Source organism: Lampetra fluviatilis, chromosome 73 (genome assembly GCF_964198595.1).
Source record: "Lampetra fluviatilis chromosome 73, kcLamFluv1.1, whole genome shotgun sequence".
NCBI classification, from domain to species: Eukaryota; Metazoa; Chordata; class Hyperoartia; order Petromyzontiformes; family Petromyzontidae; genus Lampetra; species Lampetra fluviatilis.
This window is the reverse complement of record NC_136347.1, coordinates 3,613,466-3,625,774: the sequence shown is the minus strand read 5'-3', so window position 1 is coordinate 3,625,774 and position 12,309 is coordinate 3,613,466. Positions and strand designations below refer to the sequence as shown.

The 12,309-nt window shown below is 53.7% G+C and overlaps 1 protein-coding gene across 1 annotated transcript; it reads left to right on the top strand.

Moving 5' to 3' along the window:
- Window positions 1-282: 282 nt before the first annotated feature.
- On the top strand, window positions 283-5,765 carry LOC144953245 (uncharacterized). Its single transcript, XM_078883813.1, has 2 exons — window positions 283-340; window positions 1,866-5,765. Exon 2 carries the CDS (start codon window positions 1,910-1,912, stop codon window positions 3,014-3,016), a length of 1,107 nt encoding a protein of 368 aa, XP_078739939.1. The 5' UTR covers window positions 283-340; window positions 1,866-1,909; the 3' UTR covers window positions 3,017-5,765.
- Window positions 5,766-12,309: the final 6,544 nt, after the last annotated feature.

Genomic DNA, 12,309 nt, shown 5'->3' with positions numbered 1-12,309 from the left:
ATACACACTCACACACACACACGTACACACTCACACATACACACTCACACACACACGTACACACACACACATACACACTCACACACACACACGTACTCACACGGCCACCGCCTGAGTACTCGGACCAGCAACGCAGCCTGTTCAGTGGACAGTACCCAGGTACACACACACACACATACACACTCACACACACACTCACACACACACGTACTCACACACACGCACACACACACACACACGTACACACATACATACACACGTACACGCACACACGTACTCACACGGCCACCGCCTGAGTACTCGGACCAGCAACGCAGCCTGTTCAGCAGCCAGTACCCAGGTACACACACACACACACACGTACACACACACACACGCACACACTCACACATACACACGTACACACACACACACATACACACTCACACATACACACGTACACACAACAACCGCCATTCGCCACTAGGTGGCGGTGACGTCAGCACGACGCTTGTGCCAGGCCACGTGCACCTTGAGGCCACGTGAAGTGTCGAACGCCCGCTGGCAGGAGGTCACGGGGCAGACCCAGCAGGTGCCACGGGTCGACTGACTGAGATGACCGAGACGACTGGCTGATGCACCACCTGTGCCCCCGACTGTGCCAACTTGCTGTGCTTTAGCCACCCGGCGCTCCGCTCGTTGTTGTGAGCGTCGCTCCTCCGCCCTCCGTTGTTGTTGGAGGGCGACTGCCTCCGACTGCCCAGTAGCGTCCTTCACGAGCCTCCTCCACTGAGGCCGATCTTGACACCGCTGGTACCAGTCAACGGCAAGTCCACTCAGCTCCACGTCCTCCTGTACCACGTCACTCCATCTCTTCTCTAGCCCGTGCCGCGCCCGTTTAGCCCCCTCGATTCGGCCGAACAAAAGCTGTCTAGGCATGCGGTGGCTGGGCATGCGGGCTACATGACCCAGCCAACGCAGCCTTGCCTGCCGGAGGAGCTCACCAATGGGACTTTGTCCAGATCTTTAGGGGGGTCCACGTTTAACAACATTTTCAATTGTAAATGTTGAACCTGTACGGGAGCCACAGCTGTCTGTGATGTCTAAACACCGCCTCTCTCTCTCTCCCTCCCCTCTCACTTTGCCACCTTCTCTGCCACTCGCCTCTCTCCCTCCCTCCCCTCCCCTCTCCCTCCCCTCCCCTTTCCCTCCTCTCCCTCCCCTCTCCCTCCCTCCCTCCCCTTTCCCTCCTCTCCCTCCCCTCTCCCTCCACCTCCCCTCTCCCTCCCCTCTCCTCCCCTCTCCCTCCCCTCCCTCCCCTCTCCCTCTCCCTCCCCTCTCCCTCCCCTCTCCTCCCCTCTCCCTCCCCTCCCTCCCTCCCCTCTCCCTCCCCTCTCCCTCCCCTCCCTCCCCTCCCCCCCTCCCTCCCCTCTCCCTCCCCTCTCTCCCTCCCCTCTCCCTCCCCTCTCCCTCCTCCCTCCCCTCTCCCTCCCCTCCCTCCCCTCCCCTCTCCCTCCCCTCCCTCCCCTCTCCCTCCCCTCTCTCCCTCCCATCTCCCTCCCCTCTCCCTCCCCTCCCTCCCTCCCTTCTCCCTCCTCCCTCCCTTCTCCCTCCCCTCCCTCCCTCCCTCCCCTCTCCCTCCCCTCCCCTCTCTCCCTCCCCTCCCCTCTCTCCCCCTCCCTCCCCTCTCCCTCCCCTCCCCTCTCCCTCCCTTCTCCCTCCCCTCACCCTCTCCCCCCCTCCCCTCTCCCTCCCCTCTCCCTCCCCTCCCCCCATCCCCTCCCTCCCTTCTCTCTCCCTCACTCCCTCCCCTCTCCCCTCACCCTCCCCCCCTCCCCCCCCCCTGCACCCCCTCCCTCCCCCCGACCCCCCCCCACGGACACCAGCGGTGACGTCCCAGCCGGGTCCTCTCTCGGCGTCGCAGCAGCGGATGCCTCCCAGCCTGCTGCAGGTCATGGGGCAGCAGCAGCTGCAGCAGCAGCAGCAGCTGTCGGTGGACACGCCAAACCAGAGCCCCGTCTCCAGCACCATCTACCCGCCAGCGCCACCAACGGCGACTGCACCGGCTACCGGTGCCGGTGTCCCCGGCGTGACGACGGCCGTGCCGGGTGGTGGCGCCGCTGCTACCGCCGCGGCCGCAGCGGCAGCAGCAGCAGCAGCAGCTGCAGCAGCAGCGGCAGCCGCCCTCTACGGAGGCCCCTCCCAGCACCACCCGCGCGCCACGCACAGCCCCATGGGGGTGGCGGCGGCGGCGCAAGCGGCGATGCAGCAGCAGCAGCAGCAGCAGAGGCTGGCGCAGCAGCAGCAGCAGCAGCAGCAGCAGCAGGGGGTGGCGGTCGGATCGACGGCGGCGGCGGCTGCGTTCTCCGCGCGGTTGCCCTCCAACGCGGCCGGCGTCGGGCAGCGCCTGCTCCTCGCCCCGGGTGGCACCGGCACCGGCAACGCCGCTCAGCCGTGGCCGGGCGGCCGCGGCTTTGCCGGCCGCCCGCCGGCCCATCGGCAGCCGCAGACGGCGGCTGCTGCTGCTGCCCGCGGCACGACGCCCGGCGGGACAACCTCCTCCTCGGCCGTGGCGGCGTTGCAGCTGCAGCAGCAGCAGCAGCAGCAGGCGGTGGCGGTGGCGGCGATGAGGGCCGCTGCAGCCGGGCGCGGCCCCGGTGCGATGCAGCCGACGTCCGGCGTCGGCGGCGTCGGCGTCGCCCCGGGGATTCGGCACTCGCCACCCGGTGGGGTGTTGGGAGTAGTAGGAGGAGGTGGTGGAGGTGGACCCGGGTATCACGGCAACGGAGCCGGCGGTCCGGGCTTTTCGCCGGCTCCGCAGTCGTCCGGGGCGACGGCGTTGCCACGGACGACGGAGGCGTCGGCGTCGGCGGCGGTACCGGCGTCGGTGCCAGCGGCGGTGCACGAGCTGGCGGGCTTCGACCTGTCGGCGCTGGGTAACGGAGCCGACTTCATCGACTCGCTGGTGAGGGGGGGCGGCGGTGCCGGGGGCAGCGCCGACGATTGGATCAACGACCTGGACGACTTCCTGGGGTGACTGCGTTCCGCTCGGTTCGCCGTTGTTTCAAGTCGTCCTGCTCGCCCCGCAAGTCGTCCCGCTCACCCGCCCACTCGCCCGCCCACTCGCCCACTTGCCCACTCGCCCGCTCGCCCATCCCAACTCCCTCCAGTCTTCCACCGTTGCCGCGTGGACTCACGATGGTGGTGGTGATGGTGGTGATGGGGGTGATGGCGGTGATGGCGGTGATGGCGGTGATGATGGTGGTGATGGTGGCGGTGATGGCGGTGATGGCGGTGATGGTGGCGGTGATGGCGGTGATGGTGGCGGTGATGGTGACGTTGATGGTGGCGGCGGTGACGGAGACACCGACTGTGGATTTGGATTTCTGCGGCCGAAAGAATTATTTGGAGTCTCGCTGAACTTGTTTTTTGTTGTGCCGCCCCCACCCACCCACCCACCCACCCGACCGGGCCGGGGGTCGCGGGGGTCGCGGGGGTCGCGAGGTCGCGAGGATCCGCGCCGTGCACCGTCGCACATCCCCGGAGGAGACGTGATGGGGCTTTGGGGGTTGGTGGACCGCGTGAGGATTACGTTGCCCGGCCCGGCTCGCCGTGTGCGGTTTGTACAGAGGAAGAGGTTTTGTCGTCGTCGTCGTTGTTGTCGTCGCGTTTGCCGCCCGCGCTGTTGTAGCTGCTGCTGCTGCGTGGAGGTCTCCGTGCCGATTGTCGCTCTGTCTCTCTCGTCCAGAGGGTGAGTCTGTGTGGGTGTGTGAGAGAGTGTGTGAGTGAGAGTCTGAGAGAGAGTGTGTGAGTCTGAGAGTGTGAGAGAGAGAGTGTGAGAGAGAGAGAGTGTGAGAGAGAGTGTGAGTCTGAGAGAGTGAGTGATAGAGAGAGTGTGAGAGAGAGTGTGAGAGAGAGTGTGAGTCTGAGAGAGAGTGTGAGAGTGTGAGAGAGAGAGTGTGAGTCTGAGAGTGTGAGAGTGTGTGAGTGAGAGTCTGAGAGAGAGTGAGAGTGTGTGAGTCTGAGAGTGTGAGTCTGAGAGTGTGAGCGAGAGAGTGAGAGTGTGTGAGTCTGAGAGTGTGAGAGAGAGAGTGTGTGAGTCTGAGAGAGAGAGTGAGAGTGTGTGAGTGTGAGCGAGAGAGTGAGAGTGTGTGAGAGTGTGTAAGAGTGTGAGAGAGAGTGTATGTGAGTCTGAGAGAGTGAGAGGGTGAATGTGTGAGTCTGAGAGAGAGAGTGTGAGTGAGTGTGAGAGTGAGAGTATGAGTGCGAGTCTGTGAGAGTGTGAGCGAGTGTGAGCGAGAGTGTGAGCGAGTGTGAGCGAGAGAGTGAGTGTGTGAGAGTGTGAGCGAGTGTGCGAGAGTGTGAGCGAGTGTGTGAGAGTGTGAGCGAGTGTGCGAGTGTGAGCGAGTGTGCGAGAGTGTGAGCGAGTGTGCGAGTGTGAGCAAGTGAGAGTGTGACAGTGAACGAGTGTGAGCGAAAGTGTGAGCGAGTGTGAGAGTGAGCGAGTGTGTGAGCGAGTGTGTGAGCGAGTGTGAGAGCGAGTGTGAGAGTGAGCGTGTGAGCGAGTGTGTGAGCGAGTGTGTGAGCGAGTGTGCGAGTGTGACAGTGAGCGAGTGTGAGCGAGTGTGTGAGCGAGTCTGAGTGAGCGAGTCTGAGTGAGCGAGTGTGTGAGCGAGTGTGAGAGCGAGTGTGAGAGTGAGCGTGTGAGCGAGTGTGTGAGCGAGTGTGTGAGCGAGTGTGCGAGTGTGACAGTGAGCGAGTGTGAGCGAGTGTGTGAGCGAGTCTGAGTGAGCGAGTCTGAGTGAGCGAGTGTGAGAGTGAGCGAGCGAGTGACACGGAGTGTGTGAGCGTGTGAGTGAGCGAGTAAGAGTGAGAGCGAGTGTGAATCTGAGCAACTGTGAGCGAGTGAGAGGGTGAGAGCGAGTGAGAGTGTGACAGTGAACGAGTGTGAGCGAGTGTGTGAGTGAGTGTGTGAGTGTGTGAGCGAGTGTGCGAGTGTGAGCCAGTGAGAGTGTGACAGTGAACGAGTGTGAACGAGTGTGAGCGAGTGACACGGAGTGTGTTGTTCAAGGGACGTTATACATACATGTAAATACCGCGCGCGGTCTAACTCTCCCCCCGCCCCCGTTACGATATTAATCACGATTCGCAATTATTATTTTGTGCGGGAGACGAGAGGGGATCAGGGGAGGTGGGGGGGGGGTGGCCTTTTTTTTTAGTAAGTCCCTCCACCACCCCACCCCGTGGCCCCCCTCCCCCCCCCTCCCCCCCCCCTCCCCTCCTCTTCGTTATCGCCGAGTGACGAAAACGACGAAGATGACGCTGACGCTGGCGGCACCCCCGGGACTACACCGCCCCCCCCCCCCCCCCCCCGCAGGACTTCATTCCCAAAGGCCGCCATCGAGGCCGGTGGTCATTGCCGACGCTGGCGGGGGGCGGTTGCCGTGGCGGTGGTTGCCATGGCGGGCGGTTGCCGTGGCGGCGGTTGCCGTGGCGGTGGTGGTTGCCGTGGCGGCGGCGGTTGCCGTGGGGGTGGTTGCCGTGGCGGTTGCCGTGGTGGCGGTTGCAGTGGCGGCGGTTGCCGTGGCGGCGGTTACCGTGGCGGCGGTTGCCGTGGCGGTGGTTGCCGTGGCGGCGGCGGTTGCCGTGGTGGTGGTTGCGGTGGCGGTTGCCGCGGCGGCGGTTGCCGCGGCGGCGGTTGCCGTGGCGGCGGTTGCCGTTGGCGCTGCGTCGTCGTCGTTGTTGTCTCCTGAGCGGTGCTGAATTTCATTAAAGTCTCCGCTGTCTTCTGCTCTCAACTCGCCGCGCCGTGCCTACCCCCAACCCCGAACACCACACGGACACGCGGACACGTAGACACGCGGACACGCAGACACACGGACACGCAGACACGCGGACACGCGGACACGTAGACACGCGGACACGCAGACACACGGACACGCAGACACGCGGACACGCGGACACGCGGACACAGACACGCGGACACGTGGACACGCGGACACGCAGACACGTAGACACGTAGACACACAGACACGTAGACACGTAGACACACAGACACGCAGACACGCAGACACGCGGACACGCGGACACGAGGACACGCGGACACGAGGACACGCGGACACAAAGACACAAAGACACAAAGACACAAAGACAAAGACACAGACAAAGACACGCAGACACAAAGACACGCGGACACGCAGACACAAAGACACAAAGACACGCAGACACAAAGACACGCGGACACGCGGACACGCGGACACAAAGACACAAAGACACACAGACACGCAAACACACAAAGACACAGACACGTAGACACGCAGACACGGACACACGGACACGCGGTTGTGACCCTCGGCTACAGCACCACAAAGCAGTGACCATCACCCTCCTTACTGGCAGCAGACTGGCGCACAGAGACAGCTGCCACTGGGGGTGCCCCTAGGCTAGAGACCCACACAGCATCAGCAGTAACATCACCAATCCTCCTGGCAGCAGACTGGCGCACAGAGACAGCTGCCACTGGGGGTGCCCCTAGGCTAGAGACCCACACAGCATCAGCAGTAACATCACCAATCCTCCTGGCAGCAGACTGATGCACAGAGACAGCTTTCACTGGGGGTGCCCCTAGGCTAGAGACCCACACAGCATCAGCAGTAACATCACCAATCCTCCTGGCAGCAGACTGACACACAGAGACAGCTGCCACTGGGGGTGCCCCTAGGCTAGAGACCCACACAGCATCAGCAGTAACATCACCCTCCTTACTGGCAGCAGACTGACGCACAGAGACAGCTTTCACTGGGGGTGCCCCTAGGCTCTAGACCCCACAGCATCAGCAGTAACATCACCATACTACTGGCAGCAGACTGACGCACAGAGACAGCTTTCACTGGGGGTGCCCCTAGGCTCTAGACCCCACAGCATCAGCAGTAACATCACCATACTACTGGCAGCAGACTGACGCACAGAGACAGCTTTCACTGGGGGTGCCCCTAGGCTCTAGACCCCACAGCATCAGCAGTAACATCACCATACTACTGGCAGCAGACTGACGCACAGAGACAGCTGCCACTGGGGGTGCCCCTAGGCTAGAGACCCACACAGCATCAGCAGTAACATCACCCTCCTTACTGGCAGCAGACTGACGCACAGAGACAGCTTTCACTGGGGGTGCCCCTAGGCTCTAGACCCCACAGCATCAGCAGTAACATCACCATACTACTGGCAGCAGACTGACGCACAGAGACAGCTTTCACTGGGGGTGCCCCTAGGCTCTAGACCCCACAGCATCAGCAGTAACATCACCATACTACTGGCAGCAGACTGACGCACAGAGACAGCTTTCACTGGGGGTGCCCCTAGGCTCTAGACCCCACAGCATCAGCAGTAACATCACCATACTACTGGCAGCAGACTGACGCACAGAGACAGCTGCCACTGGGGGTGCCCCTAGGCTAGAGACCCACACAGCATCAGCAGTAACATCACCAATCCTCCTGGCAGCAGACTGACGCAGAGAGACAGCTGCCACTGGGGGTGCCCCTAGGCTAGGGACCCCCACAGCATCAGCAGTAACATCACCAATCCTCCTGGCAGCAGACTGACGCAGAGAGACAGCTTTCACTGGGGGTGCCCCTAGGCTCTAGACCCCACAGCATCAGCAGTAACATCACCATACTACTGGCAGCAGACTGACGCAGAGAGACAGCTGCCACTGGGGGTGCCCCTAGGCTCTAGACCCCACAGCATCAGCAGTAACATCACCATACTACTGGCAGCAGACTGACGCACAGAGACAGCTTTCACTGGGGGTGCCCCTAGGCTAGAGACCCACACAGCATCAGCAGTAACATCACCAATCCTCCTGGCAGCAGACTGACACACAGAGACAGCTTTCACTGGGGGTGCCCCTAGGCTAGAGACCCACACACGCTTTCATGACATGTACCCTACTAGTAATGGCAGAGCTTGCCACAAGGTAAGGGGACTGTGGGCAATTGCAGGCAACGTGAGTTGAGCGTGGACAATTAGACCCAAGCCGAAACAACACGTACATTCATTCTAGATTAGAAGCTTTCGTGACTGCAGGGATTCATCTTCTTAGTTGTTTTTTCGGTAAAGTCACCGTGTAGGTAAAACATTAAAATTAATGAAAATAAAATAAAAATCACGACGTTTCGGAGGCAACACAAGCTTCCGTCTTCAGGTGGAACCGTCACAGCCACGACAGCTGCGTCAAGTAAATGAGAGATTGCAAGAGCTACCACTCCAACCATTATATAAAAGTAAATGAGAGATTGCAAGAGCTACCACTCCAACCATTATATAAAAGTAAATGAGAGATTGCAAGAGCTACCACTCCAACCATTATATAAAAGTAAATGAGAGATTGCAAGAGCTACCACTCCAACCATTATATAAAAGTAAATGAGAGATTGCAAGAGCTACCACTCCAACCATTATATAAAAGTAAATGAGAGATTGCAAGAGCTACCACTCCAACCATTATATAAAAGTAAATGAGAGATTGCAAGAGCTACCACTCCAACCATTATATAAAAGTAAATGAGAGATTGCAAGAGCTACCACTCCAACCATTATATAAAAGTAAATGAGAGATTGCAAGAGCTACCACTCCAACCATTATATAAAAGTAAATGAGAGATTGCAAGAGCTACCACTCCAACCATTATATAAAAGTAAATGAGAGATTGCAAGAGCTACCACTCCAACCATTATATAAAAGTAAATGAGAGATTGCAAGAGCTTAATTTTAGAACTTTCGTGCCTGCAGGAATTATTATTGGGTTATTTCGGTTAAGTCACGTCTAAAGATAAAATAATAAATTAAATTAAATAATAGAATACGACGTTTCGATTGCAACACAAGCAATCATCATCAGGTATAATGAAATAGCGACATAAAATCTAACCAGAAAACTATAGACAGACATATTAGCAGACAGATATCACCAAGATACATAGCGAGAGCAACACAGGTAACAGAGAGAGGTGGTCGTCTCTGTGGGGTGGCCTTAAATAGACAGAGGGGGGCGGAGGCAGAGAGAGGGAGGGGGGTTAGAGAAAAAATTAGCATATCAATGAGTGGACAACAAAACGTGGTGCTGCAAGTACGATGGCACGGCAAGCAAGCCTGAAAATCAGAAGGACACACTAAAATTAAATAACCTAGTAAAATATCGAAATGTAATGTAATACAACACAGAGGGTCGGTCAACACATTTTCAGGCTTGCTTGCCGTGCCATCGTACTTGCAGCACCACGTTTTGTTGTCCACTCATTGATATGCTAATTTTTTCTCTAACCCTCCTCCCTCTCTCTGCCTCCGCCCCCCTCTGTCTATTTAAGGCCACCCCACAGAGACGACCACCCCTCTCTGTTACCTGTGTTGCTCTCTCTATGTATCTTGGTGATATCTGTCTGCTAATATGTCTGTCTATAGTTCTCTGGTTAGATTTTATGTCGCTATTTCATTATACCTGATGATGATTGCTTGTGTTGCAATCGAAACGTCGTATTCTATTATTTAATTTAATTTATTATTTTATCTTTAGACGTGACTTAACCGAAAGAACCAAATAATAATTGCAAGAGCTACCACTCCGTTTATATATAATGGTTGGAGTGGTAGCTCCTGAAATCTCTCATTTACTTGATGCAGCTGTCGTGGCTGTGACGGTTCCACCTGAAGACGGAGGCTTGTGTTGCCTCCGAAACGTCGTGATTTTTATTTTATTTTATTAATTTTAATGTTTTACCTACACAGTGACTTTACCGAAAAAAACTAAGAATATAACGTATACAAAATAATGTAAAAAAATGTTTTATTTTTTCATGATAGAATATAGTATTGTCATCAGTATGGCATAAGTATACCAAGGTTGCAGTCGGTAACACATTGGGAAGTGGGTTAAATGTCGATGTAAAGCTTCTTTCGTGACTGCAGCAGGGATTCATCTTATTGGTTCTTTCGGTAAAGTCGTCACGTAGAAGGGAAGTAATAAAATAATAAAAATAAAACATAATAAAATATTATGCAGGGATTCATCTTCTTGGTTCTTTCGGTAAAGTCATCACGTAGAAGGGAAATAATCAAATAATAAAAATAAAACATAATAAAATACAATTCTCACGACGTTTCGGCCACAACGCAAGCAGCCGTCCTCAGGTGGAGAACAGCTTAAATAGACGCTGCCAAGCGTGGTGGTGTTTCATTCAGACGCTGTCTTCCCGACAGACCTGGTCTTCACCTGAGGACGGCTGCTTGCGTTGTGGCCGAAACGTCGTGAGAATTGTATTTTATTATGTTTTATTGTTATTATTGTATTATTTCCCTTCTACGTGACTTTACCGAAAGAACCAAGAAGATGAATCCCTGCAGTCACGAAAGCTTTAAATCGAAATTTAATGACGTTTTATTTTTATTATTTTATTATGTTTTATTTTAATTATTTTATTATGTTTTATTTTATTATTTTATTACTTCCCTTCTACGTGATGACTTTACCGAAAGAAGCAAGAAGATGAATCCCTGCAGTCACGAAAGCTTTAAATCGATATTTAAAAATACTTTAAAAATCACCTTTTAATGAAATGTACTGTCTGAGTTGCCTCTGCCCGTGCCCTCTTCCCCCATCGCCCCTCCCCCCTCCTCCCACACGCCCCGCCCCTGGGCGTGGCTCCCCGAGGCTTGCCGTGACGTCAGAGACCCCGTGGTGATTGATTGACAGGCAACGTGAGTTAAAAATCATTGAAAATTAAAAATATTTTTTTTTTAATTTAAAATAAATATTTAAAATTTTCAATGATAGAATATAGTTATTTGTCATCAGTTTGACATACCTATACCAAGTTTGCAATCGATACGACATTGGGAATACGGTTGAAATTGAGTTACAAGATTTTTGGATACAACACAGTAATTTACACCATTGGAACCTTATTTGCCAGTAAAAAATATGATCATTGTTTTGTTTACCCTTCTATCTGGCAACTAAACTGACACCTTTTGGCATCATCTGGTCCAACACCATGTGAGACTAGGCTTTAAGGAAAGCTGTCTCGGGTGTGGACCAATCAACTTCAAGGACAGTGCACATACATTATCAGAGTTGTGTGTTTTGTTTGCATTATGACTGCAGGTATTGTGGTCTATGCAAACATGACTCCTTGTAAAAAAAGGTGTCAGTTTTGTTGCCAGATAGAAGGGTAAAAAACCAATTATCAACATACAGTAAGTTAAATAAAAGCGTGTTAAAATGTTTTAAAATAAATGTTTTGGATGTTTTATGATAGAATATCGTGTTGTCATCATTATGACACAGCTAAACGAAGTTTGCAGTCGATGGCACATTGGGAAGTGTGTAAAAATTGAGTTACAAGATTTATTTTTTGAAGATACAACAGACGAAGTGAGTTAAATAATAAGTATAACCCGTAAAAACAAAGTTTTTCAATATAAATCCTTTATGTGCGTGGCGGCTAGAGTCCTCTCGTCCTCTGGCTTGAGATGGCTGCCACCTATGGGTCAGATGATTGCATTGCACCATTAAACATTTGGTAATTAAATATAATATTTTTTGTCCTAAAAAGTGTAAAATTTAGGAATTTTTTTTTTCACGAACATTAATTGTCACGCACAACGAGTCTGTGTGCAAAATGTCAGCTCGATTGGATCACGGGAAGTGGGTTAAAAAACGACCTAAAGATTTGCACGGTCCTAAGCAAGCAAGCGAACTTAATATAAAGGATTTAAAAAGCGTGTAAAATAAATAAAATAAAAACAATATAATTATTTTAATGTATTTTATTTTATTTAAATTTTCTACCTACGTGACTTTACCGAACGAACCAAGAATTTTTGTTCCTGCGGTCACGAAAGTTTTAACTTCAAAATCCCTTGCAAAGAAGTAATCCAATCTAAATTTGGGTGTTTTTTGCACAACTGAACACACCTGCAATTTTATCACGGCCAGAGAGGGCAAAATCTCCTCCTACTCTCGTCTAATTTACACGTTTGATACCGGCAAAGCCAAAAAACTAATTATTAAAAAAAAAAATTCAGTTCGGTTTGGACTTCGTCTAGGTCAGCTCAGTCGAAAGTGACATTTATCCGAATCGATTCCCGATAAAAAATGGTACAAAAATTTACGATCCGGAATCGGTTGTCGCCTCAATGCGGGGCGGGCAGGGTTTCCTCGTACGAACGCGCGCGCGCCGGTGTAAACCGTAGCTATTGAATCGAATCGAAGGAATCGATTCCTTTTGTTGTTTAAACGTCAACGCCTACGGAGTCGATAAACCCGGCCG

What these genes read in the sequence shown, in the direction of transcription:
- LOC144953245 (XM_078883813.1), top strand. Translation starts at nt 1,910, where the DNA reads ATGCCTCCCAGCCTGCTGCAGGTCATGGGGCAGCAGCAGCTGCAGCAG.